At 33.5% G+C, this 26,751-nt stretch overlaps 2 protein-coding genes across 8 annotated transcripts; one reads left to right on the top strand and one right to left on the bottom strand.

Moving 5' to 3' along the window:
- Nucleotides 1-5,468: 5,468 nt before the first annotated feature.
- LOC130817486 (uncharacterized) lies at nucleotides 5,469-15,092 on the top strand. 7 transcript variants are annotated; one of them, XR_009043812.1, is made up of 8 exons: nucleotides 5,469-6,093; nucleotides 7,185-7,389; nucleotides 7,465-7,666; nucleotides 7,790-7,983; nucleotides 8,119-8,278; nucleotides 8,899-9,063; nucleotides 10,677-11,241; nucleotides 14,930-15,092. XR_009043812.1 is itself a non-coding variant. In XM_057683214.1 (8 exons), the coding sequence occupies exons 1-8, from the start codon at nucleotides 5,904-5,906 to the stop codon at nucleotides 11,136-11,138; spliced, it is 1,503 nt and encodes a 500-aa protein (XP_057539197.1). In that variant the 5' UTR covers nucleotides 5,615-5,903; the 3' UTR covers nucleotides 11,139-11,387. The 7 variants fall into 7 exon arrangements, 5 of the variants coding, with proteins under 5 accessions (XP_057539196.1, XP_057539197.1, XP_057539201.1 ...); XM_057683214.1 differs by lacking the exon at nucleotides 14,930-15,092 and having other exon boundaries at nucleotides 5,615-6,093; nucleotides 7,185-7,208; nucleotides 7,284-7,389; nucleotides 10,677-11,387; XR_009043811.1 differs by lacking the exon at nucleotides 14,930-15,092 and adding an exon at nucleotides 14,825-14,841 and having other exon boundaries at nucleotides 5,616-6,093.
- LOC130818472 (uncharacterized) lies at nucleotides 13,162-15,464 on the bottom strand. The gene is made up of 4 exons (XM_057684645.1): nucleotides 15,093-15,464; nucleotides 14,254-14,948; nucleotides 14,136-14,154; nucleotides 13,162-13,540 (listed from the first exon to the last, which is right to left on the bottom strand). The coding sequence occupies exons 1-4, from the start codon at nucleotides 15,462-15,464 to the stop codon at nucleotides 13,214-13,216; spliced, it is 1,413 nt and encodes a 470-aa protein (XP_057540628.1). The 3' UTR covers nucleotides 13,162-13,213.
- Between the last annotated feature and the right edge of the window lie 11,287 nt (nucleotides 15,465-26,751).

Genomic DNA, 26,751 nt, shown 5'->3' with positions numbered 1-26,751 from the left:
ACGAATAATAAATTTAACTTTAAAATCTATTGTTTCCATGAACATGTTTTTAATTTCACAATAACACAATCAAAAAAGTCCCCATTATGGAGTAAATTGATTCCAATTGCACTGGTAACTAATAAAAAAATAAAATTAACCTTCTTTTAACAAACACAAATTTGTATGGAAGTTATTTATGAAGTTTGATAAGAAACTCATAGCTAGCAAATTGCAACACTAAAAGGTGTGTAAAACGATCTTTACAAGATAACTGTTTAAATGTTAAGTGGATGGTATGAAATCACCATGTTAATGATAGCATCATCACTAAACTTATGACTCCCTTCACCAAAATATTTTTTAACCCATAATTGTTTTGCCATCAACATAAATACAAATTAGGCCACAGATGTACACACTAGAAGCTTGCATGCTAGTTTCACAACTCAAAACATTTTTATTGAAAACAGAAAAACAAAGCATGAATATGCAATATATACCAGTATGTCATGAATGTAAGGTGAATATGCGAAATATATACAAAATAATACATGTCATGCACTAACGTAAACCTAAATGACACTAAATGCACAAACAAACAGGTAATAGTGACAATGATGTTGACCAATTCACCCCCAAGCCAAGCCTTTGCTAGTCCCTAGGAAAGAAGGAGAGAGAAGGAAAAGATGAAACCTTTGAAACAGAGGTCAACAGGATTGTCACAATATCCAACACAAACAAAAACTAGTCAATAATAAAGAGGAAAGAAGGTCATACCTAGGCTAGGAGGGCTTTTACTCCCAGCATTACCATCACTACCCTCAAAGTGGTCTAAGAACTCTTCGCTCCTTGGAAGAAGTGGAGGCAAGAAGCACGAGGCTAGGGCAATTGCCTCCCCCAAGCCAGGGTGAAGCTATGTTCTTCATTTTTGATGCGTTGCTCTTTCGAGCCTCCTTTCTCCTCTTTCTCACCCTCTCGGAACCGTTAGCATTGACCCTCTCAAAATCATCAAATCAACCCATTTGGGGAAAATGGTGAACTGCTAGGCATCCTTATTTTTTGGGTTGGAGAGGATGTTGCTGCTTTTTGATCCTTCTTCTGCCTGCTTTTGGTCCTTCTCTTTTCAAGTAGGCCGTTTTTTCCTCGTTGGCTTTTCTTGGCCTGATTTGGTTCCTGACAGGTTCCTTCTCGTCCTCAGAAATGTCAGGTTGAATCTGTCACATTTTGATGGTTTCTTTTTCTTCTTTACTTTCATGTACTCCAGACCAAGAAGCCTGAGTGCGACATAGCATCTTGAGTCCTCGCTTAGGGTTTTCTTTGGCTACTTCTCTCTATGGGCCTAATCTTTCTCTAACATTAGAGCCCTTGGGTCCTAGCCTGTGGTGTATTCCCCTCTTTTGTCCTAAGGATGTGGCGGATTTTACAGGTATGCAGCTTTTCAGACTACTTTGAGCCTCCTGTTTTGTGATAGAACTGATTTTTGTTTGACTCTTGTTCTGAGTCAATCAGTGGTCTATTGTCGAGAGCCTAATCTCTTTTTTGCAGGGATAATTCTAGGTCCCAATCTGTGTTTTACACTGCAAATCCTATGCCTTGCTTCTCCATGCTCGATGGCACAAGGTTGTTTTTCTGTCTTATCCTCCTCTTGATGAGGATAAGAAATTGGGTTACTCAGTGTTGTGTGCTTAGGTGGAGGAGTTATCACTGGGTTACTTCGAGCGATTATAATTGCCTGAGTGAGACCATGTGCAAGAGTTGCCACTTCCTCTGATGTCAACCCTTCACTAGGTGGAGTGGTGAACTCTGGCCTTATGAGAGGAGGTGTTTTTCCGGTCGTTTCACTCCGTGTGTTGCACAAGGTAGCAAACGAGGGCCGGAGAGGGGTCCTCCTCCGATGATCAAGTCAGTAGGGGTTGTGAAAAAATCACTGAAAAGCTTTTAGGGATTTAGAGCTATCTTTTTCTGAGAGAAGAGTGCTCAGTATTCAGTGTAAAAAGTTATCTTACCTTTGGTTATACATGACATCGCATATTTATAGTAGTGGGCCTTAGGAGAGGGTCTCCCAAAACCCTAATCACAATTTGGGCTTTTACCTTAATAAAATCTTTCTTGGGACCAGTAGGAAGGGACATGGGATATTTCGCAAATCTACGCGGCGTTAGGTGATATACTGGTTTTTACATCATGTCCTCCCCTCCTTGTCTTTTAGTACACCTATATGAGTAGGGTATGAGGTAGGTATGGTGCCTTGCCTTATACAAGCATTGGCAGTTTTTCTATGCATAATTGTAGTTGTCTCTCGACACGTCATCGTTTTCGTTGCAACCATCCTGCAGGTATTTAGGTTCCTCATTCTCTGTCAGGGTCCTTTTGGCATGTTCCTGCCGCTTTTGTGAGTCATGTCGTCCTGAGACTTGGTCGAGGAGTAAGTTTTGTCCTCTAGGTTGTTAAGTTGTCTTTCCCAGTGAGCTAGGACCTCTGAAGGGATCCTGACTGTTTCGTCTTGCCCTTCGTTCATGGTGGTGATTAGGGTTTCTCCTCTTTCAGGGTCTTAAGACTAAGGGCCATGTTCCAGCACATACAGTTTCTATTCAAAGCGAATATCTTGACGTCTCATAATATGATATATGTCTAGCTAATTGACGTTCATTACTAACACAGAAAATACTTCTACAACGTCTCATAATATGATATTTTCTTGTTCTTCATCTTGCCTGCATTTACATGGTTCTTCGTACGATTAGCAGTATTTCCATGGGTTATATTAGAATTGGCAGTAGCACCAGATAGCTAGCGGTTTATTTTTATGTGTGTTTTCGTCTGATGTCTCATCCACCTTCACTTGAGTTAGTTCAAAATAACTTGTACATAAATATGATTGTAGTCAATTATTGCGATTTATTTTTCTAGTTCGGCCCTTTTATAATTTTCAATTTATATATTGCTAATAATGCTAAATATTTTATCAGCCCCCTTAGCTTTTATTTTCTGACTTCGCCCTTGGCTTTATCCATACTACAAATTGTGAAATTATTGTAAAAGTTTATGAGCTTGACCAATATATAGGTCAAAATACAAATTGATTCTGGAACTACTGATCGATTGATTTTCCTATATTACTAGACATGCCAAGTAAAGTAGCTGTGGTTTTAAGCAGAATCGTCTTAAACAATTTTTGGGGCCAGAGCAAAAATTAACATTAGTAGTATATCCAGGGGCGGATCTATGTATGGGCCCTTAGAGGCACGTGACCCGGGGGAATATTTTATAATTTTTTTTGTTCTAATCTTAATTATAATCTTTATGTTCAAAATTTTGATTTAGGTATTTTCACTCTTAATCTTTATGTTCTAATCTCTAATTTTAATCTTAATCTTGTTGTTCTAATCTTTATTCTTAATTTTGATTCTTATTGCATATAAGTGTTTTTTGGTATCTAATAACAATGCCGTCTAAATTTGATTGAAGTTAGAATTGCAAAACCACTGTGTCCCATAACCTAATGTTCATTCGGGCTTTGTGAACTAAATAGCACACCAAGTACATAGATTCACAGAAGAGCATGGATTCTTTAGAAATTAGAAGTGGGAGTTATAGATTATGTTTTTAGGTATTTGGTTAGAATCTCACGTGAATTACTGTGAAGCTAGAATGCAAATCCAAAGTCACAAGTCTTGGTTTGGGGTGAATAGATTTGAGTTTGTTGCTTAATTCATTTTATGAATGCTATGTTTTAGGTGAAGTCAAGATTCAAGTTGGTTGAATAACAGAACACTATGGTTGACTTTTTCGATTGATCAATATGAATCTCAAGTGAGTGGTTGACTACCCCTCCCAGCTCTCTTCTCTGTTTTGTTGGGGAATTGCTTGCTATTAAACCTTTTTCCTAGTTTGAGAGACTGTTTCACAAATATGCTATCTGCTGCTCACACTAACTAATTTCGTCTATTCATTGGTGCCCCATAGGACTCTAAACCCTATATCCGCCACTAAGTATATCAACTTAATAAGACTAGCTACTAGCTAGATGACGCTCACCTGTGAATATACGACTTTATCAGCCTGGTTTAGATTACTGGTGGTGGTTGTTGTCGAAGTTTCAACTACCTCTTCGGTATTTGCTTATTCCAGTAGCAGAGTTGTCTGTGGCAGTGTCAATGTCTTTTTCATCGTCTTTCTTGCTTTGTGTAGCCCCAAGCACGTTTTTCTTTGTTTTCTCCAACTCCTCCAACAATACGGTGTTTTCTCTAGCTAAACAGGATAACTACAAAATGGACTTATAGTCTGCATGTACCTTCTAGTTAGACCTGGGAAAACGGTCAGTCGGTCGGGTTTTGGGTCGGATCAATTTCGGTCGGGTCATTTTCGGGTCGGGTCAGTTTTGGATCAGGTCAGTTTCAGGTCGGATCACTCTGGGTTTCGAGTAGGTTCGGATTGAACCAACGGGTTACCATAATACATTAGAATATCCAATCGACTAATTCAACATAAAAAAAAATCATTAAAATGTCTAAAAAAATCATTAGAGAAATTACATGTACGATTTTCAAAAAATAGTTGGTATATCAGGTTCATTTAAGTGCAAGAAAAATAGGGGAATTAATACTTATTTTGAAAGACTTGTAAGATACGCGCTTTATAAAAGTTATTTTGTTTATTATAATTGTAACGTTAGATAAAAATGACGTTAAAATTATCTTCTCAATTTTCATGTTGGAAAGATATACAACTAAGTACTTATTTCGTCTTATAAGATACGCGTTTTATAATTTAGGGTAGCGACATTCGTTTTTTGAAAAGCTCATTCAAACGTGCGAAACGTTCGTATAAATTATATTGATTTGCTTACTGAAATGTAGAAGAATTAAAAACTCATTTGACTGATTTAACAAGATACATGTATTCAATTAAGATGATTATAACGTCCTGTTTTTAAAGAAAAATAATTATGATGGCTAAAAAGACGTTAAATACGTGTTTTTTGAGATCTATTGATGAGTTTTAGGGTTCAAGTGATATACTCAATATGTTGAGATACTTTGAAAACTAAAATTTTATTTGAAATGAATTCTAACATTGAAATTACTCTAAAAATTGATATTAAATCTGTCAAAACGGGTCGGTTTTCGGTCGGGTAATTATCGGGTCGGTCATGTTTCGGATTAAGTCGCTTTCGGGTCGGTCGGGTTCGGGTTTAGTCGGGTCAGGTCCCGGGTTCATTTTCGGGTCAGATCAAATTTTCCCAGGTCTACTTCTAGTATATGTCACTATAACCATCATTTCTAAACTAATGCTACTTTTGTCCCTAAAATTCCTCCTTCACAAATTCTCCATAATTATTTTCGGTTACACTGATTCTAAAATAGGAAAATTCAAATTATTTTAGAAAAATCAGTAAAAACTTTAGATAATTTTAGATAATTTTCTCTAAATTAAACTTTTTTCTTAAATTCTATCTTACGCCTTCTTTCCATATAGATGTAGTATGGTGTGGTCAATTTTGTTTTACATTGGTATATTATGAGAGATATTTAATTGAAAGGAGTTTTTTGGGATTGGGCACATTACTTTGGACATAAAATTCAAGAAAAGGACTTCAAAGAACATGTCCATATTTATTTCTCTGTCCAAAGACACTCTGTAATTATACACTGTCTTGCTCTTCCTTCTTTCTCTGTCTTGCTTCCACACTTTCTCTCTCTACCTTCCACACTTTCTCTCTCCACATATCTGGTAAACGGGTGTAAATAATCTTTTTGGAGTGAAAATTTATCTTCTTTTGCATTTACTTCAAAAAATGATCAATTTATAGTAAAAAATTAGGTATTTTGACTTTACTGATTTAGAATTCCAACTTCTCAATCGCATCTTTTGATTCTGAGATCAATCCAGAAGACAAAATTCAATTAGTTGTAGTGGGTATGATATTGATTGTAAAAAATATGAAGACATTAGTAGTAATTTCAATTTCAATTGGGGTTTTCTTGTTTGCTTTATCATCACCCTCTTCCGCAAGCATAATGAGGGAGGAGGAGTGCAAGGCATGGCTTGTTCAATCCATCCCTACTGACATGCCTCATCTCTCACTTGTTCCTGGTGTTCTTTCTACTGGTACTTTTTCAATTCAACTACATTGCTTTGCTTCCTTTTTGTTGGAATAACTAATAATTAATCATATTACTCATTTATCTGTTCGGTTTTTGAGTAGCATTCGTTGTGTTTGGCTTCTTATTAGAGTTTATTCTTTGAGTTTGGTGTGCATTGGCTAGACGCCAATATGAATTAGTGAAAGTGTCTGTGTAAGCCATGATGAACTTGACAAGAACAACATTAAATTGCCACTTAACTCATAAGTGGCTCATGCGTGCTGATGTTGTTGGGCGGGTGTTGGATTAATAAAGATGTAGTTTACAATGGACCATATAGAATACCTCAGAACCTGAATACATTGCAACTTGTGAAGCTGTAAATTAAACAATATCGCTAAAAAAGATAATGTCATATATTAAGCTCAAGGAGAAGGTATACATATCCATTGTGATAGTGATTCTTTATAACAATTTCTAAGAATCATATCATTCATCATAAGACAAATCATATTAAAGCCAAGTAGAGAGCTTAGAACAGCAGTGAAGTTAAGCTAGTTAAGATTGACTTGATAAGATTAGTTAGTTGAGATTTTCCCCAAAGTGCTTTCAAAGAGCGGATTTGAGAAGCTCAGAGGCTTACTTGCAATAAAGACCAAAGGTTTGAAGGAGGAGTGTTAGTTAATAATACATATAGAAGGTTTAGAGACATTTAGCATGGATGAAGACTCTTAGTATGCCTAATTAATAAGTTCATGTATTAAGTCTAGATTAATTACATGAATAGTTAGGAGTTTACAATTAGATTAAAGGCCAAAGGTTGTGATTTGGCATCCTCTTACCCCTATATAAAGGGATCTTTTACTTATCATATCATAGATTAGCAAACACAATCTTTTCATTACTTTCATCTTTTTCTCTTACAAATCCCTGTAGTCTCTACTTCCCTTCAACAATATCATACTTCTAAATCAACTCTTGGATACACTAAATATCTAAGAAATCTTAGTTTGTCTTGGCATCACAATTCACTTATTTACAATATTATAAAGGAGAGCTGGAATTAGGTTTGACACTTGATTTTTCTTATTACAACATTTTTTTTATGCTTTTCAGCTGATGTCTTTCGATGGTTAGCTGGTAATTCAACTAAAAAACTGGACATCATGGCACAGTATTGGCAATTGGTTGCTGGTTCTGATAATTCTCTTTCAGGGGATTACGGGTACTCAAAAGAGGAAATGGAAAGTTTTGGCGCCGAAGATGGTTCTAGTGTATATAAAGCTATTGAAGACGCTGCTGATCGCAATGTCAAGCTCAGGTTTAGATCCTAGGTCTTTTTGTAGTTCATAATAAATATTTATGTACATACTATGCTTTTTATTATTCATAATAGGCTTTTGCAGCACTCGGGTGTATATCCTGATTTTACAAAAGAGATATCTGACCTTACAAAAGGGAGGCAAAATGTTGAAAATGTTACTCTTTTACTAGGAAAATGGTGGGGATCTGGTATAGTCCATGCAAAAGTATGGATATCAGATGATCAAGATGTATACATTGGATCCGCTAATAATGATTGGAAATCTCTCACTCAGGTGAACTCTGAAAAAGTTGTAATTTTTTGGTTGACTCCTATATGAATATCAAATTAACCCAAACATTTATATATTTTCTTAGACTCATGCATTTAAGGTTTGCATTTTTGTGAATGTTATTAGGTTAAAGAAGTTGGGATCTATATTGCTGATTGTCCAAAGATTGCCAAGAAGGTTGAGGTATATTATAACAATTTGTGGAGACTTGGTTTTCTAAACGCTTCAGCATATACGACAAGAACATGGGATCAACAATGGCAAATTAATAGAACAGTTCCTTGTTGGTCGCATTTTGTTGTTTCTAAGGAAAGATGCAAGTATGGTATTGGAAATGCAAATTTGTGTACATTATGCTTCTGTTGAATTACCTTCTAATTCCTGCAGGATTTACAAAATTTTTTCTTTAATGCTCTTTCTAAGGACGATTTAGATGTATTAGAATATTATTTCAGGTCCCCTCTTCTTCATGAATACGTAAATGTTAAGCACGTAGCTGGATATCCTTTACTGTCAGACCCATATATGTTTAAGCTACCAATTGAGACTCCTGGATGTAGCAATAGTTCAACAACTCAACGTTGCTCCAGCTATCTCTCTTTTGCTCCTCCAGAGGTAATGAGGTGTGGTTGAAGCTCTTGATGCTTCCTTGTTGAGTTGAATTGCGCCAGATGCTTGTTTCCTACTATAAAAGATGTAGGATTTAAACCTTCTCTTAAAATTCTGCTAAATAAATGTAATATGCACGGTGTTCTTTAGATGGTAAGTTAAACCTAGAAAAGAGTCCTAAAGGAATGAGGAATGGACCACACCTCATATCCTCTAGGATAGAAAGCTAAGGCTCATTATTGCTCCCTTCTAATCGTTAATAAAAGATTGAAAGCCAAAGATTATTTGGAATTACTTGCTAGTCATTTTGATTGACTCTTTTTCGATCTTTTCATTGCTTCCTGTGTCCTTTCTTCTTCGTTCCCAGGTTCAATGTTTTGATAGTTGTTCCCTTTTATTACCTATTGAAACAAATATTTAAATTCATTCGGATGTGCCCCAAATCACTTTTTTTTCCCATCATTTTCTCTAAAAAATGTTTTTGCAATGTATCTCTAATTACTGTCTAAAATAACTGCTTGGTATGCTAATGGTTAACTTTTATCCATGAATATGTTGCCGCTATTCGTTTTTTATTTATATTTCAGTGGGTGAATGTTTAATTATGAGATGCTTCTGTTCTGTAGCTCTCCTTTGGAACATTCCAGACAGATGAGCAAGCATGGATGGATACAATAAGATCTGTGGGAGCTGGATATATTGTTAGGATCAGTACAATGGATTGGCTTGGTCAGTCTCAATTTACAGAACAAACTGTTTACTGGTCTTCTCTTTCATCAGCTATATCTGAGGTATTATTGTTAATAATCTGTTGTATCTATGGGTTTTATTGTTTGTTTGCGTCTGTCTTTCTTTTTAAGCTTATGTTAGAACTTTACGAAGCATGGAAGATTATTCTTTGTAATACCATGCAGTAGCTATTTACCTTTAGGCTTACAGTTTTATCTTTGGTGCTTAATTGTTGATTGTATTATTTCATCTAGAGATCTTTTGAAGAAAGTGATCCTCAAGCTCCTTGTAGGCTGTAGCGCCATTTCATGAAATCACATGTAGCACAAGCAATTTGGCATGATAATTTTCCTGCGCACATGTAGACTTTGCCTAAGTGAGATCCACTTGATTGCAATTAATAGTTGTTATTGTGCATATTTTATAGTTGGTTGTACATATATGAAGATGTCAAGCATAGGTTATAGTGAAAATAATTCAGATAGAGTTGCGACTGAAGAATTGTGTGACCAAGGTGGGTTACTAAGAGCATTTCTAGTGGGGTGATCAAATTTAGGGTGATAACTATTTGCCACATTGAAAATAGCGGTTACCCACTAGACAAAGGGTAACAAATTTAGGTGAAGGGTGACAATTTTCACCTTTCGTACAAGAGAATAGGTGGTTGAACCCACCTTTTTTCTTCTTAAAAGAGAGAAATGAGTGTGAATAAAGAAGATACTCACTAAAGCAAAGAGGAGAAAATAGGGTGAAAGGATTTCAATGTTGGTGGGACCATGTGCAAAGAGGACCAAAATGTGCATCAGCTTCACAAGTGGAAAGCTGGAATTTTGAAAAGCTTAGAATAGGAAGAACTAGGGATTAAATAAGATATTTAGAAACATGACAATAAATAATAATAAATGAAGGAGTAGATTATGAGTGCGTTTAGATACAAGGAAATAGAGAGAAGGAAAAGGGAGGGATTTTGAAGGATAAAGGATCTCTTAGTTGGATAACAAAATAGGAGGAATGGAATTTGAAGGGGAGGGATTTGAAGGATTAGATGAATATTTTTGATAAGGTCTGAATCTCTTCATAGTTGCTAAGATTTGGAGGGAAACTCTCATCTTCGTTCCTTTTGCTTCCCTTTCCTCCTAAACAAATAAGAGTTACTTTTCTTCCATTTCTCTTCCCTTCCTTTCCCTTTCCCCTTCTTCTTTTCCTTTATTTCTCTCTAAAATTGTTATCCAAACATAGTGTAATTGTCGATGCTCATAGAAAATTGTTATACATGTAAATTAGTACTTCATCTGTTTTTTTTATTTGTAACATTTTGACTTTTAGGCTATTCACAAGTGTTGATTGACCTATAATTTATAGTGAATTATCTTCTATGAATATAGTCATTGGAAATCTTGATAGATTTTTCTCTATATGTAGTTTCGATAAAATTTTTTAAATTTTTACATGCAGAAGTCATATCTAGGGATAATAGTTATTCAAGTGTTGAGGATTGCAAGTAAAAACAATAAGAGAAAGTATTAGATAGGATTGATTAAAGTACAATTCACATTATCGACAATTGCCCAAAATTTGTTTAAATTCTTTCAACAAACCCTGTATGTTGGGATTATGGCTTTGGTGATGTTATTGAGTTGTTACTTGGACACTTTTTAATCGTTAGAACTTATAGGTAGTCTTCTCCAAAAAGGCAACAGTCAAGCTTCTTGTGGCTAGATGGGCACATATGATCAACAACACAGATCAGTATTTAAAGTCTCTGCTCTACACAAATGTCCTATGCCATTCATCAACCTATAACCATTGCTCAGGCAAAGTGGAAATCAAATACTATGAGGTGCCTGGTTATAATTCAACAGGACCAGCCTTTATCAATGGAACTAGAACTGGAAACCTTTACCCTGCTTATACAAGGGTGAATCATGGAAAATATGCAGTCAGTGATGTTCGAGCTCACATTGGAACAAGTAATCTCGTATGGGATTATTTTTACGCAACAGCTGGGGTCAGTTTTGGCACATACAATCCAGCTATCGTTTCTCAACTGCAACAAATTTTTGATGCTGATTGGAATTCCCCATATGCTTTTCCTGTTCAGCCACTGCAAGTTGGTGAATCTTTTTCAAGCTGGTAATATGTCTCTTGCTGGCTGCTGCTCTTGTTGGAATGGAGTCTTAAATCTGATGATACAGATTCGGAGGGACTGTCGCGCGTACAACCCAGCCTTTGTTCTTTTGGTATGTTATTCTCTCTGTAAATAGGAATATTATGTTTTCATTTGTATCACTCTTAAGTTTGATTTTATACGAACTACTAGGGATTTGATTCCTCTACCATGTTCAATTTCTTATCTGCAACATTTGAGCCATTTTATTTCATAGTATTTGGGATATGTTGTTATTTAGTTGTATTTGGATATTTAGAAGCACCACCATTTTCAATTATTGGACTTAATGTTTGGAGAGAAAGCGTGAACTTTCGAGGGTGCTTTTTTGATACTTTTAAGGGAATGCACGTTAGAGGAGTTGTGCATGAACTTATCGGGTTGGTATCCCATTGATAGGATTGAAAATCCAATTGGTTAGAGCTTTTTTTACACCTTAAAGTGCATCTGAATCACGGATCACCTCTTGATATGATTTAAAGTGCAATTTTTTACATCTTTACAACGTGGGATACGATGTGATACACCTTGTTTTTGCAGGATAATTAGAGGTTTTTGAATATTAAGTAGCAAAATCAAAAGAACTTAGAGAAGTATTTTAGATGATATTACTCATATTAGACTTGTTTGTTAGAAAGCATAGAAAAGATCTTTATATAAATAAATTCGAGGAAATATAATCCAACCTTTCATCCATACGTTGTAAATAATACTTCTTTTGAATTATTTCTAAATAATTTAACCTTCGTCATACATTTGCCTACAGCATACCATATTACTAATAATAGGTAATTATAGGGTATGTTGCAAACAAACTAAGACAAATGTTGGATTATTCACAACGAACCAAGGACAAAAGTTGCATTATTAGAAAAAAATTTAAAAGTGAGATTATTTACAGCGGATGAGTAAAAGGTTGTATTATTTATAAGTTCAAAATGAATATAATGAGTTGATAAAAAGTTCAAAGGAGAGTGAGTTCAGTCATTTGTGATCAAGTGATCAATTCAAAAGCTAATCCAACCGAAAGTATCCTCAAAATTGGTTGATAACGTAATAGTAATATTTAACTTGTGTTTCTTGCTCAACATAGAATCTTAATTTTCTTGTGTATTACTCTATGTTCCATTTGATTTATGGTTTGCTTTGATATTTCTTACGAAAAGTTGACGTGCCACTCTTTCGGTAACTTGTTTTGTAAGGAAATTAAGGCGAGGGGAGTGATTGGTTTATAATCTTTCAGATCTAATTTTATTCATTTCCTAATTAAAAGTTTAGCACTATAAGATGTCAGAATCCATAAATTTGTTTAACACAAATTCTTGTGAGAGACGGTCTCTTTGAGAGACTATCTTTAATTGGGCCAGCTCATAGAGTGAGTTACTTAGTGGGCATTAAGGAGATAAAGATATTGTAAGTACTGCAAGCTTACTCGGTGGTCACTAAAGATATTGTAAGTAGACATCTAAGATATTATAAGTAGGCATTATGGATACGGTTAGTAGACATTTAAGGATTATGTAAGTAGGCATTAAGGATACCGTAAGTAGGCATTAAGGGCACGGTAAGCAGGAATTAAGGATAAAATAAGCAAGCATTAAGTTTTAGTGTACGGGGGTCTGAGAGGCGTCTTTCAGGAGACCGACTATTTGTTTAATAGTTCAAGAACACATCATTTAAAAGGTTATGGTTTCATTGTGTTGATGTGTTATTGAACTATTAATACATAACCACACACACTACTCATTTAACAATTTTAAATTTTTAATGTTTCATAGCAAAATTATTAATTAAAAATTAAGACATCAATAACTATTAAAACATCTTCTATAAGTTACAGCAGAATGCTAATATATGAAAAGTTATTGCATAATTTCCAATATAGTAATACCCACTACTCTAATGCATAACTTAAAAACAATAATCCAAAAAAAGCTGTTAATAACTGGAGTATTATCCAAGATCATCATAAGTTAGCATTTGGCAATCCAAGGCGAAAAACATGATTATATAAAAGCATGAAATACATAGCTGACATTGTAAAACTACTTTTCAACAATGAGTTTAGCTGAAAGAAGGCCACGAATGTTAGTATTAGGTATACGATAACCAAGATGAGTCATGAACAACCACACCAAAGTAATGAGTTCTCCGCCTTTGCTTAGCTGTGCAAAGTGTTCTCTTGGTGAGCTGTGTATGGCTGCATAACACAACATTTCTACCCAAACTTTGAATATTATGTCCCATTTCTTCTCTCCGATCATGTTTAGTTGCTTTGCTAATTTACAAGCTTCATGGAACACAGCTTGGTTGTTGTTTGCCTTGTCTATTGTAGCTGCTATTTTATCATCCTTCTTTTTTTCAATACATATTCACAAAACCTTTTCTGCTCCTTATCTATTGTAGCTTCTATTTTATCGTCCTTTATTATTCTCATTACATTTTTACAAAACACTTTGTGCTCCTTTTCCAAGTCCGAATCTTTCTTTTCTTGCACCAAAACCGAGCCTTTACACTTGTCTATTTCGTTCTGTTGATCGTTCTTATATATTTACGGATTTCCTCAATGGTGTCTTTATATTGAACATCGGACTTACCCACTAACTCAGGCATCAGGTCATGGAATAAAGCTCCGCATCACATTTTAAAATATCAGTGGCAACATGCCAAGTAAGCAAGCTGATACTATAATCAACATTTAAAGTCCATGGTTTCAAATACTGAGAAGCTAGGAAATATTCATCGTTGAAAATCAAGTTACCTCTAGCTGAGCATACATTATTTATTGTTTGATTCGCGTCCTTGTTGAATTGCCTTGTAGCTTTCTTGGCCGTGTTTTGTAGCTCTTGAAATACCATGCTAAGAAAGTCGGGTGCAATTGGATGGCTTCTTTTGCTGTATTTTACAATCGATAATAATATCATTGATTTGGTTTATGGGAATAATGTTGATGATAGTCTCGATTACTTTACATGGAGGCTTGAAGCTGCAGCGAAGCAAGTTGTAAGTTGGGATTGTTTGTAACCATCTTTTACTCTTGACTTGTCTTGCCTTTTCAATTACCCAATTGTCGCCAAGTTATAACCACTCAATCTGGCTAAGATATCTAGCCCACCATCTACTCACCATGGACTTTGAGTGAGAATTCTTCTGAAAGTAATTCTGTAGTCCTTCTAGCTTGATAATAAACCAATCTGAAATCAAGAACCTAACAACTCCGGTTAATTCTAGTAATACAGCACCCAAAAGCAAGGCAAAGGTTATTTCGACATCAACCGACTCAAAATTCTTCTTGGTACTAGTAATAGAAAACAAGACAGTAGCTGCTATTAATGATAGGAAACAGATAAGCCGGTAAAAAACCCTTCTAGGCCTATTTATTAAAAGTGCTTTGGTATGCAAGACATTGTAGAGTAAACTTATCTCGATCTCTAGAATGCTGAGTGCGTCTTGCACTGAATTACTTAGGAAGGTCTCACTTAATTCCCGATCATAATCCAAGTTTATGAGTGCTTCAGCTGCTAAGCCTCTAATATGCTTATAAAGGCTTCTGATCTTATAGTGATCTTTATTATCATCTGGAATGCTCGAGCTTGAACCATGGGCTTGCATCTCTGTATCACGCTCACCTCTCTCTTCTGTGTTTGATTCTGAAGTCGGATGATATTTCACTTCAAATCGACAGGGAATAGAAGCAGCCTGTGCAGAATAGTAGTGTTTAGACCATTCGTGAATAATGAAGAAGTTTTTGGTTTCCCCAGGGAGGTTCTGATGCCATCTCTACTTGCATAACATAAGCAAGAAATTCTCTGAGTATTTGAAGAATCCGACGATAAACACAAGAATAACAGGAAGCCAGAGAGGATTATGATTACCGTTTCTCAAGGACGAGAAGAAAACATAGATGGTAACTCCAACTTAGGCAATAAGCTGAAGGGAGTGTCGAAGCCAGAGCTCGTTGTCTTCGAGGGAAAGAGCTGTAATTGTGTCGGGAGCACCCAAATGAAGCAGCAAAAATGGTGCCCAATATGCGAGGATGTGGGGCCTATGATGAACATTGATTTTATTATAGTTGTTGACACGACCGATCAAACCGATGGTGTACAGGGCGATGGAATCAGCAGACAAATATAGCAGCCACAGTAAGATTTTTAGAATAGGATTTGCGGAGTGTTTTCTTAGGTGTGACAAGAATGCGAGTAATACTTGGATTGACAAGCTCGATATTAACAAGATATGGATTTCTGATGCTTGCACTGCATTTGATGGGTTTAACTTTTTATCATTCATATGCATTGTGGTGAGATGTCAATTTAAAGGTTGTTATGCTGCACTTTATAATTATAAACCAACACAAATTCTCGTGAGAGACAATCTCTTTGAAAGACCATTTCTATCTGGTGAATTTATTATCATTTTTTAGTTTCATTAAGCTTTAATGGATTGGGCCTGAGAGACGTCTTTCGAAAAGACGGTCTCTCAGAAGACCGGCTAATAAACCAAAGTTTACTTGTAATTAAAATCAAACAAGTGTTATGTTAGATAATGGGGTAAAAAATTCATACAAACAGATTGATATCTTCTAAATGGAATGAACTTATGAAAATTATTTCATACAAGTTTGGAACATTTAAATATAATGAAGATAAAAATTAGCGTAAAGCCTTGTCTTACAATAATTTCTTCTTCTGTTAGGCAATGTCTGAAAGAATAACTTCGTGTATTTGATAAAGAATCAAGAATAATAACGATAATATTAGCGTAAAGTTCTCTTAAACTAATGACTTCTTCATTTAGGCAAAGTATGAAAGAATAATTCTTTTAGTTCATAAACAATAAAAAAAAAAAAAAACTCCCTTCGTTTCCTATTGATGCTTTCATGTAGATTGTTCGCGAGATTGAGAAAAATTAAACCTTTAAGATAGTATAAATATTATTTTATTAAATATAAAAATGAAGAAAAAGTGGGTAATATGAACATTAAAAAATTTTAAAAAAAATTAGTGAAAAAAAAATATAAGAACCACAATTATAGAAAAACTAGATAGAATTTCGTGTAAAATATGGATGTAATAAATATTTACTTATATGAATATATTAATATTAATTTATAAAATTAATTCATTTACAACATAAACTTAATCTTTAAATCTTTGTATTTGATATAATAATATACTCCGATTGACAAAGCAAAGAAATAATTTATTATACAATTATATTAAAACATATATGTGAAAAAATAGATAAAAATTACCATAAATCAATAAAATTTTAGCAAGTGATTATCGTTAAACTATATTATATTGATGAAATCACCCAAGTAAATGAAGAAATGTAAAATACTTTGTTTATTATATAAAAGATTATTCTTTTTTCTATGATTTTATCATTGAAAGATTTTGGATTTTTCATTAATATATTATATATTATATATTATAAAACATTTTTACAAGAATAGTAAAATATATAAATTGAATATAAAATATAATATAAATTTTGAGCTTAAGATTTAAGATTGTGTATATGAATATAGAAAATTAAATTATTTTATTTTTGTCTTTTTATGGTTTGGATCACTTCTTAATACAGCAAACTTTAATTTTATTTAAGATTTGAGATAAAAAAAATTATAGATTTATATAAAGAAATATCTTTATAGTCAATCAAAAAATATTATATTTTTTATGAATTAATTATTTCCTTAAATATCAAGTCAATTGTCAAAATGGCGGAAAAAATTTTAATGAGAACGTGACACGTTTCCTAAGTCATTTCTGCATTAGTATATTTTATTGATGATTGTTTCTACATTAGTATATTTTATTGATTGTTTAAGTAAATTAAAGTTAGAAGAACATACGTTAAGACCATAAGAAATAGAAAAATATTACAATAAAGTTAGTAAAACATATAAGAGTACAATAAACATTAAATAAAGGGAAATTTCAAGTGGTAACCTTGAGGTTATGGGTTTTCCATGTGATAGCCAAAACTTTTAAAAACTCTACGCGGTAACTCTAAGGTTTACCAAATTGTTCAACCGTAATCTTTTTACACAAACAATATTAGCAAACGTTAATTTTCAAGCGGGAAAAGACAAAGCCTTTCTGAAAGAATTTAGACAGTCGTTAAGTAATGATCGTTACAAGGAAACTCGAAAGAAATTGCTGGAATCTTCTCATGAGGATTCGGTTCCAATTTCTCCTTTTAATATTGAAAAACAAGAGATTTTCGATAAAGCATATGATGAAGTTGAGGATGTTGACAAAAAGTGCTTAATATTTTCGTTCACATTGTTAAATAAAGTTGACAGTGAAGTGGACGTAAGGAAGCGAGAGTTTATCCATCGGTGGATTGGTATGGAGTATGTAAGTTCTTGAGAAGCTTTCACTACGCCATTTTATTGTTAAGAGCGTATATTTAGAATCAGATCAGGCCGAGATATAAGATGGTTAAGACAACACTCATATGTCTTCTTAAATTAATAGAATTACGCATGTGTGATTGCATTCGCGATGTCAACATGTATTTATGCACTTATTAACTTCTACGTCTATTCATATTCGAGACGACTGTTTTTTAATAAATGTTTTTATTGAGTTGAAAAGATTTCAAGGAAAAACTTTTATTTTTTCTCTTTCATTCCCTTCAAACAAAACAAAAGTTTCTTCTTTTCATTAGTGGAAAAAAACGTATTTGCTGCTTATTATTTGCTACGATTATTGTATATACGCAGCAATAAATAGGAAAAAGAATAAGAAAAAAAAAGCCAAACAATTGCTGCGGTTTTTGGACATAACCGCAGCAAATAATTAATTGCAAGCTTAATTGCTACGGTTTAGCTTGTGACCGCAGAAAATAACCGTTACTCAATTACCTTAATTGCTACGGTTAATGATGGGCCCGCAGCAAATACGTTTAAAGCAGTTGAAAAATTGTTTTAGCAGCATTAATTGCTGCGGTTTATCTCTTTGATCGCAGCAAATAGCACATTAAAATGGCGCCTTATACTGATCTAACGTTTATATTTTCATAATATAAAACCCTTAAGTTTCTGTTTCATTACTACAAACAAACACACGCACGCGAACAACAGTTTCTTCAAACTTCATCTTCATCAAACTTCATCATCTTCTTCATTGAAAAAACATCAAACATTATCAAACTTCTTCAAACTTTCCAGACTTCTCCAAACATCGAACATCATCATCTTCTTCAAACAGCCGTTCCATTCCAGAATTCCCTCAAACTTCTCTTGTTCATTATCAACTTCAAACATCGAACATTCTTCAAAACATTCTTCAAATTTCAAACTTCATTATCGAACATTCTTGTATTGTTCTTCAAGGTATTATTTTTTCAAGCTTAATTTAAATTCTTCAACTTCATTATGTTTTAGGGATTTAGTTTTTTTATACTAATTTTTTTCATAGTATAGGTTATACACAACCCACCGAAACCCACGAAATTCAAGGTATCTTTTTCATTTTGATTTTGTAAGTTAGGTTTAAATTTGTCATACTTTATGAATGTATATGTTGTTGTTGTTTTTAAGTTTTAAATTTATCATATATATCATGTTTTGTTATATTTTTAAGTAATTTCTTCATTTTATTTATCAATGTGTGTGGTTTTTATGTTTTAAATTTATCATAATTTATTTCTAGTTTGTAAATTAGGTTTAATTAAGGTTGTTTATGGTTAGATGAATGAATGAGTTGTTGATATGAATGTTAATTAGTTGTCCAAGTTTATGAATGTGATTTTATTTTTATTGTTTTTATATGAATATTATTAATTATGGTTACTATAATAAACATCATTTGGACAGTTTAAAAAACATTGTGTTATTATTTGGGTTAATTAGTGTTAAATGAATGATTATTACTTAATTTTGTAGTTATTTAGAGCTCGTTAAGTATATATGTTTAAAATTTGTGTATTAATTTTGTTTTGAATCAATTAATCACACTAATTAGGATGAAAAACGATCGTTCTTGGATGTATGAAAGCATTGAATCGTCGGAATTTATTGATGGTGTATTAGAATTTTGTAGTATTGCGGTTGAACATCAAGTTAGGACGGGGGGAGTTGGTTTTTATTGCCCATGTGTCAGTTGTGGAAATGTATCAAAGGTAGATAGTGTTGATATCCTTATGGAGCACATACTTCAACGTGGGTTTAGGTCTCAATATCATGTTTGGGTTTGGCATGGTGAGGAGGGAGTTTACAAAGAGAAAAATGTTGCTGAGGACGTCAATAATGTGACTGATGTCAATAAGGATGTAGTAGATCATGTTGATGGGTATGAGACGGATGAAGAGAATGTCGATGAGGATGCGGATCGTGTTGATGAGATGATGGAGGGAGTCGAGGATGAGTTAGGAAAACGTCCTCGTGTTTTTGACTTGTTGACAGAGGCTTCTCAAAAGCCTTTGTACCCTGGATGTACAAAGTTCACCAAACTAACAGCAGTGTTGACAATTTTTAACATTAAGTCAAAGTTTAATTGGAGTGACGCTAGTTTCACAATGTTATTAGAAGCGTTAGGTGAGATGCTTCCTGAGGGAAATGAACTTCCAAAGTCGACATATTATGCCAAAAAGCTCATGTGTCCTTTCGGCTTAGAGTACCAGAAGATTCATGCGTGTCCGAATGATTGTGTGTTGTATCGGAATGAAAACGAGAACTTAGAAGAGTGTCCTAGGTGTGGGTTATCGCGCTACAAGCGTAAAGGGGCTCGGGATGCTAAAGGGCCCCCGGCTAAGGTATTGTGGTATCTTCCAATAATACCTAGATTCAAGCGCTTGTTTTCTATAAAGAAAGATGCGTTAAATTTGAGGTGGCATGCAGATAGGGTGAAGAAAGGTCACTTGCTCACACATCCATCTGATTCTCCGGAGTGGAAGAGTATTGATAGGTTGCATAAGACTTTTGGGGATGAGGTTCGTAATTTAAGGCTCGAACTGTGTACGGATGGAATGAACCCATTCGGCAATCTTAGTTCTCAACATAGTACTTGGCCGGTACTTTTAGTGATCTATAATTTGCCACCTTGGTTGTGTATGAAGCGTAAGTACATAATGCTTTCGCTTCTTATCTCGAGTCCTAAACAACCTGGCAATGACATAGATGTGTATCTTGCACTTCTCGTTGAGGATTTAGTGATCTATAATACCACTTATTTGCTGCGGTTATGGGGGCTGACCGCAGCAAATAATACACTTTTTTGCTGCGGTTTTTAACCGCAGCATTTAAAATAGGCTATTTGTTGCTATCACTATTGCTTGGGGCCATAACCACAGCAAATAATGGCTAAAAAACCGCAGCAAATGAGGTTTTTTCCACTAGTGTTTCCATTTCTCTTCCCTTTCAATTCCTTTCTTTTCTATTCTAAATTTCTATCCAAACATGCGTAAGTGTTAGATTTTTCATTTTCAATTTCCTAATTTTTGCTATTACATATCAATCACTGAATATATAATTTATTGTCCGTTATCCGATCAACATTAATTTTTTCGTTTGTATTCGATCATTTATGATAATTTTTTGCTATTTTTATCTTTCATTCAACTATAATAATTATTCTAATTCTATTCAAATGATTCTAGTAGCAATCTGGTTGCTAATGATGACTAGACTAGATGTGTTCATTGGAGCAAACCCCGTTATAAGCCTGTGATCCGGTTCGTTTTAACATACTTGACCCTTTTATTTTTCAAAACAAGGCGGTCCTTTAATAAGTTGTTTTGCTAATGAATAGTTAACGGATCAAGAGGAATTTTTAAAGTGTCAAAGCTATTATTTTAAAAAGGCTTTAAGGTCCCGTTTAGTAGGTGGTATTAAACGGTGGTAATGAGAATGAAAATCAATGTAATTTTGGCTGAAAAATCTCTTGGCTACGTTGATGGTTATGGTTGTCCAACTTTAATTATCTCATTTTTTTCATACAATTTATTACAATGCATTACCATTGAGAGATGTGATATTAGATGGTATTGGCAATTTGTAAACAAAACAACTTTTTGGTGATCAAAGTTTCATTACTATGGAAATGATATGGAACTTTTAATGAAATTTTACACTATAAATATATCTTTACACTACCAAACGGGCCGTAAAGATATGCATTTATTATATTTAGTTTTCATAACGATTTACTTTGATATAGAATACTTGTATTATATATATATATATATATGTGTGTGTGTGTGTGTGTGTGTGTGTGTGTGTGTGTGTGTGTGTGTGTGTGTGTAAACTGATTTTTGCCTTTTGTGTGTATACACACACACACACATATATATGTGAGTGTGTATACACACAAAAGGCAAAAATTTAAACTAATTACTCTACCATACGCATAAATTACATAGATACACGAAAAATCTTGTCATTTATTTCTCCCATTTCGTCTTTGGTCAAAGGATGTCATTCCCTTGAAGTTTCGTATAAAACCTAATTAATATAATATAAAAAAAGTATACGTTAGATTGTTTGCATAATACTCCTTATTTTCATTCGTTAATAAAGTTCCTATAAGGAATATTCACGGAAAATTATAATCTTTTAGATAGTGAAAATATTATTTTATTTATTAATAAATTTGATGGAGGAAAAATAGGGACCATAAATATTTTAAAAAAATATTATCAAAAAGTTAGTTGAAAAATAATGTAGACCACTGCTAATAGAAAAATATTTTCATAAAATTAGTGGAAAACATGTGTGATTATAAGGAATATAAAAACGTTAAATTGAAATTAGTGGGAAACATGTGAGGACATTAAACATTATTAAAATATTAAAATGAGGATGAGCAAAGGTTATTTTTGTGCAAAAATTGTGATATAAATGGAAAGATTCTTTATGCAAACAACAAATGGAACACCACAAAATGTAAAGTGGGAATTTTTAAGGAATGGAGAGAGTATTAAATGTTTAACATAATTTAAGAAATTTAAATACATACTATTTTAATATTTTCTATTCAAACTTCCTTGAGGGCTTATATGATATCGTGTATAAATTTTACCGTGTAGTAGCTGCAATCAATAGTATTTCCTTGTTGAAAGCACTAAGAGATCAATTAAATTAAGAAAGATTCAAGTCAAAATTAATTGAAAATACACAAGCTAAGGCTTTAAAATGCAACTTGGCACGTAATTTCAATCATATGTCTATCTAACCATTTCAAATGCCAAGTTTAGTGCTAAAAAATCCAGTTTGAACTACTTAAAGCAAGTTAGTGCCATAAAAGCTTAAAAAGCCTTGAAAATGCAACTTATGTAATTTCAAGCAGATGCCTAATTTTTCAATTCTAATCATTTCAAAACAATAATATATAGTTGTGTACCAAATTTCATGCCAAACAAATTAAGTTTGAACTACTTAAAGTAAGTTAGTGCAACAAAAGCTTAAAAAGCCTTTAAAACATAACTTGGCACGTTATTTCAAGCATATGTCTATTTTTTTAGTTCTAACCATTTCAAAACAATAATATATATACTATATAGTGTTTTTGGCACGTAATTTTAAGCATATGCTTATTTTTTTCAAATGTAACCCGCTTCAAAACAATAACATATATTAATTTGCATTGTGTGCCAAGTTTCATGCCAAACAAATCAAATTGAACTACTTAAAGCAAGTTAGTGCCATAAAAGCTTAAAAAGCCTTAAAAACGCAACTTGGCACGTAATTACAAGCATGTGCCTATTTTTTTTCAATTCTAACCATTTCAAAACAATAATATATACTAATTAGTATCGTGTTCCAAGTTTCATACCAAAAAATTCAAGTTTGAACTACTTAAAGTTAAAGGGAGTTAGTTCCATAAAAGCTTAAAAAGCTAAATAAGACAACTTGACACGTAATTTCAAGCATATTCCTATTTTTTCAAAATCTAAATATTTCAAAACAATAATATATATTAATTAGTATTGTGTACCAAGTTTCATGCAAAACAAATCAAGTTTAACTACTTAAAGGGAGTTAGTCCCTTAAAAGCTTAAAAAACAATAAAAACACAACTTTGCAAGTACTTTCAAGCATATGCTATTTTTCAATTCTAACCATTTCAAAACAATAATATATACTAATTAGTGTTGTGTGCCAAGTTTCATACGAAGCAAATCAAGTTTGAACTACTTAAAGCAAGTTAATGCCATGAAAACATAAACGACTAAAAAAGCAACTTGGCACGTAATTTCAAGCATATGACAATGTTTTCAATTATAACCATTTCAAAACAATAATATATACGAATTAGTATTGTGTGCCTAGTTTCATGCTAAAAAAAATCAAATTTGAACTACTTTAAACTAGTTAGTGCCATAAAAGCTTAAAAAGCCTTTAAAACGCAACATAGCACATAATTTCAAGCATATGGCTATTTTTTCCATTCTAAATATTTTAAAACAATAATATATACTAATTAGTGTTGTATGTCAAGTTTCATCCCAAAAAAATGAAGTTTAAACTACTTAAGGAGAGTAAGTGCAAATGTGCAATAAAAGTTTAAAAAGGCTAAAAATTGCAAATTGGTACGTAGAGTGGATAAGAGAAAATACTGAGACAGTAAGAATAAATCAGGTAACAAGAAACTTAATACCAATTATTGTGAAAATTGCAAGATACATGGTCATGCCCTTGACAGATTTTGGAAAGTTCATGGGTATCCCCAAAACCTCAAATCCAACACTTAGAAAAAGGAGAATTCTACTACTGGAGGAGCTAATGTTGTTCATAGTGATCTTGAGAACAAAGATCAAGGGCTTATGGACGCCAAGTTAACTTCGGAACAATTCTCCCAACTTCTTGCTCTCTTGGATAAGCACAACAATACAACAAGTATACCAAATGAGAATGGTTCTTCTACCTCTGCTCACTTTGCAGGTAAATTTTGTTTAGCATCTCATAACCATGATACTTGGATTATAGATAGCAGAGCTTCTGACCATATACATTTTGATACTAATTTGTTCTCTTATCATAAACCTTTAATCAGAAAGAATCATTTCATTACTGTTCCAGATGGAAGAAGAGTGATAGTTACCTACAAGGGTATTGTAAAACTAAGTACAGGATTAGTCCTTAAAGTTGTTTTATTTGTCTCTGATTTTAATTTTAACCTTCTTTCTGTGCACAAACTTGTTTTGGATATGAAGTGTAGAGCTATCTTTACCAATGATCAATGTCTTATGCAGGAAAGTTTGATGAGGAAGCCTTTACCTCTTGGTAAAGCTTCCAATGGACTCTACTATGTTCAAAGGAACATGATCATTCAGCATCCAGCCAACAATTCTAATGAACAAACTGGATCAGGCAATATTTTCTGTGCTCAAGACGAGCAAAAGAATCAAAAACCATCAATAGTTCAATAAGAACTAAACAAGTACACTATGGCCAAACTATGGCATTTGAGATTAGGGCATTTACCTTTCAAACAGTTGCATTTTCTTTTTCCAAAACTTGTAAATAAAGAAGCAGGACAAGAAATTATATGTACTTCTTTCCCTTTAGCTAAACAAACTAGAACTGTATACCCTAGAAGTGTAATAAAAACTGAGGAAGCATTCCAATCATTGCACATTGATTTATGGGGGCCTCTTAAGCACCCTTCTAGACTCAAATGTTCTATGTTCATCACTATTGTAGATGATTTTACAAGATTCACATGGGTTATTTTCATTAAACATAAGTCTGATTTTTGTCACATTTCAAGCATTTTTATAAAATGGTTTACACTCAATTTAATAAAAGAATCAAAAGTATTAGAAGTGATAATGCAAAAGAGTTAACACAAGGAGGTACCCTTGCATTCTATCTTGAGAAAGGTATCCTCAATCAAACAAGCTGTGTTGAAAACCCTCAACAAAATGGAGTTATTGAGAGGAAACACACGCACCTTCTTGAAGTAGCAAGGGAATTATTTTTTCAATCAAAAATTCCCATATGCTTTTGGGGAGATTGTGTGCTATATGCCACACATCTTATAAACAGGATGCCCACTTCCTGTGTTACACCAAATGTCTCCATTTGAGAAATTATATGGCATGAAGCCATCTTATGATACGATGAAGGCCTGTAGGTGCCTATGTTTTATGACCACTCTTAAAATAAAAGGGATACAAAGTGTGTAATCTTCTCACCAAAATAGTTTCTGCGTCCAAAGATGTTTAGTTTTATGAAATCTGTTTTCCTTACCATAACCAAGGAGCTAATTCTGTTTCTCAACTCTTTCTATCAAATAGTACTAATCAGAATAACACATTGAAAGAAGATCTTAATATAAGAGAATTCTTTCAGCAAATGGAACAGCAAGCTCACAGCACTAATGACACAAAGGAGTCAGAAAACACCTCTTGTGATGATTTTACAGAACAACAATCTGTGTCAAATACCCATGACACAACAAGAAAATCTTCTAGGCATCATAAAACCCCTGCACACCTAGAATATTACATCTGTAACTCAAGCTCTCATTGGTATAACATCATTCAGTATAGTGCCTTAAATGCCACACATAGACGTATTGTTGAGTCTCATCTCAAGTATACTGAACCTAAAAATTTTACTGAGGCTAGTAATAATCCTCTTTGGGTGGATGCTATGCAAAAGGAACTTAAAGCACTAAATGATAATAAGACTTGGGAAATTGTTGATTTACCCAAAGGAAAAAAGGCCATAGGGAGTAGATGGGTCTATAAAGTCAAGCTAAAATCAGATGGATCTCTAGAACGTTTCAAAGCAAGACTAGTAGCCAAAGGTTTCAATCAAAATATGAAATTGACTATGAGGAGACCTTCTCCCTAGTAGTCAAAATAACCACCATAAAGTGCCCATTACCATTGCTGCAAATAGGCATTGGAAAGTTCACCAACTAGATGTCAACAATACATTTCTTCTTGGTGATCTCCATGAAGAAGTGTACATGAAACTTCCTGAATTAGTCCCTAATCATGAGGGAAAAGTTTGCTTATTAAAAAAATCTTTCTATGGCTTAAAACAAGCCTCTAGGCAGTGGCATGCTAGATTGGTTAATGAGCTAGTAAGCCTAGGATACAAACAATCAAAAAATGATTATTCTCTTTTTACCAAACATATTTCTAATAAAATCACCATATTGATGATATGCTAATTTCAGGAGATAATGAAGTTGAAATTGAATTCATCAAAAAACACTTGCATGATGTGTTTACTATAAGGATCTAGGCCAACTACATTACTTTTAAGAAATTGAAGTCAGTAGAGTTAAAGATAGTCTAGTCCTGACTCAGCAATAATATACAAAAGAATTACTTCAAAGTACTGGCATTAGACATTTCAAAAGGGTAGTAACACCTTTACCATTTAATTCCAAATTATCTGCTGAGAAAGGTGATCTGCTAACTGATACAACCCTTTACAGAAGTATTATTGGTAAACTCAACTTCTTAACTTACCAGACCTGACTTATCATACTCAGTGCAAACTTTAAGCTAGTTCATGCAGAATCCTAGGACTTCCCATTAGGAAGCTCTATTACATACTCTTAATTATATTTCAAGCACTAGTGGGCAAGGTATTGTCTTACAAGGGGAC

This window comes from Amaranthus tricolor, chromosome 7 (assembly GCF_026212465.1).
Source record: "Amaranthus tricolor cultivar Red isolate AtriRed21 chromosome 7, ASM2621246v1, whole genome shotgun sequence".
Lineage (NCBI taxonomy): Eukaryota > Viridiplantae > Streptophyta > Magnoliopsida > Caryophyllales > Amaranthaceae > Amaranthus > Amaranthus tricolor.
Note: the sequence above shows the minus strand (reverse complement) of the source record. Positions and strands in the feature narration are given on the sequence as shown.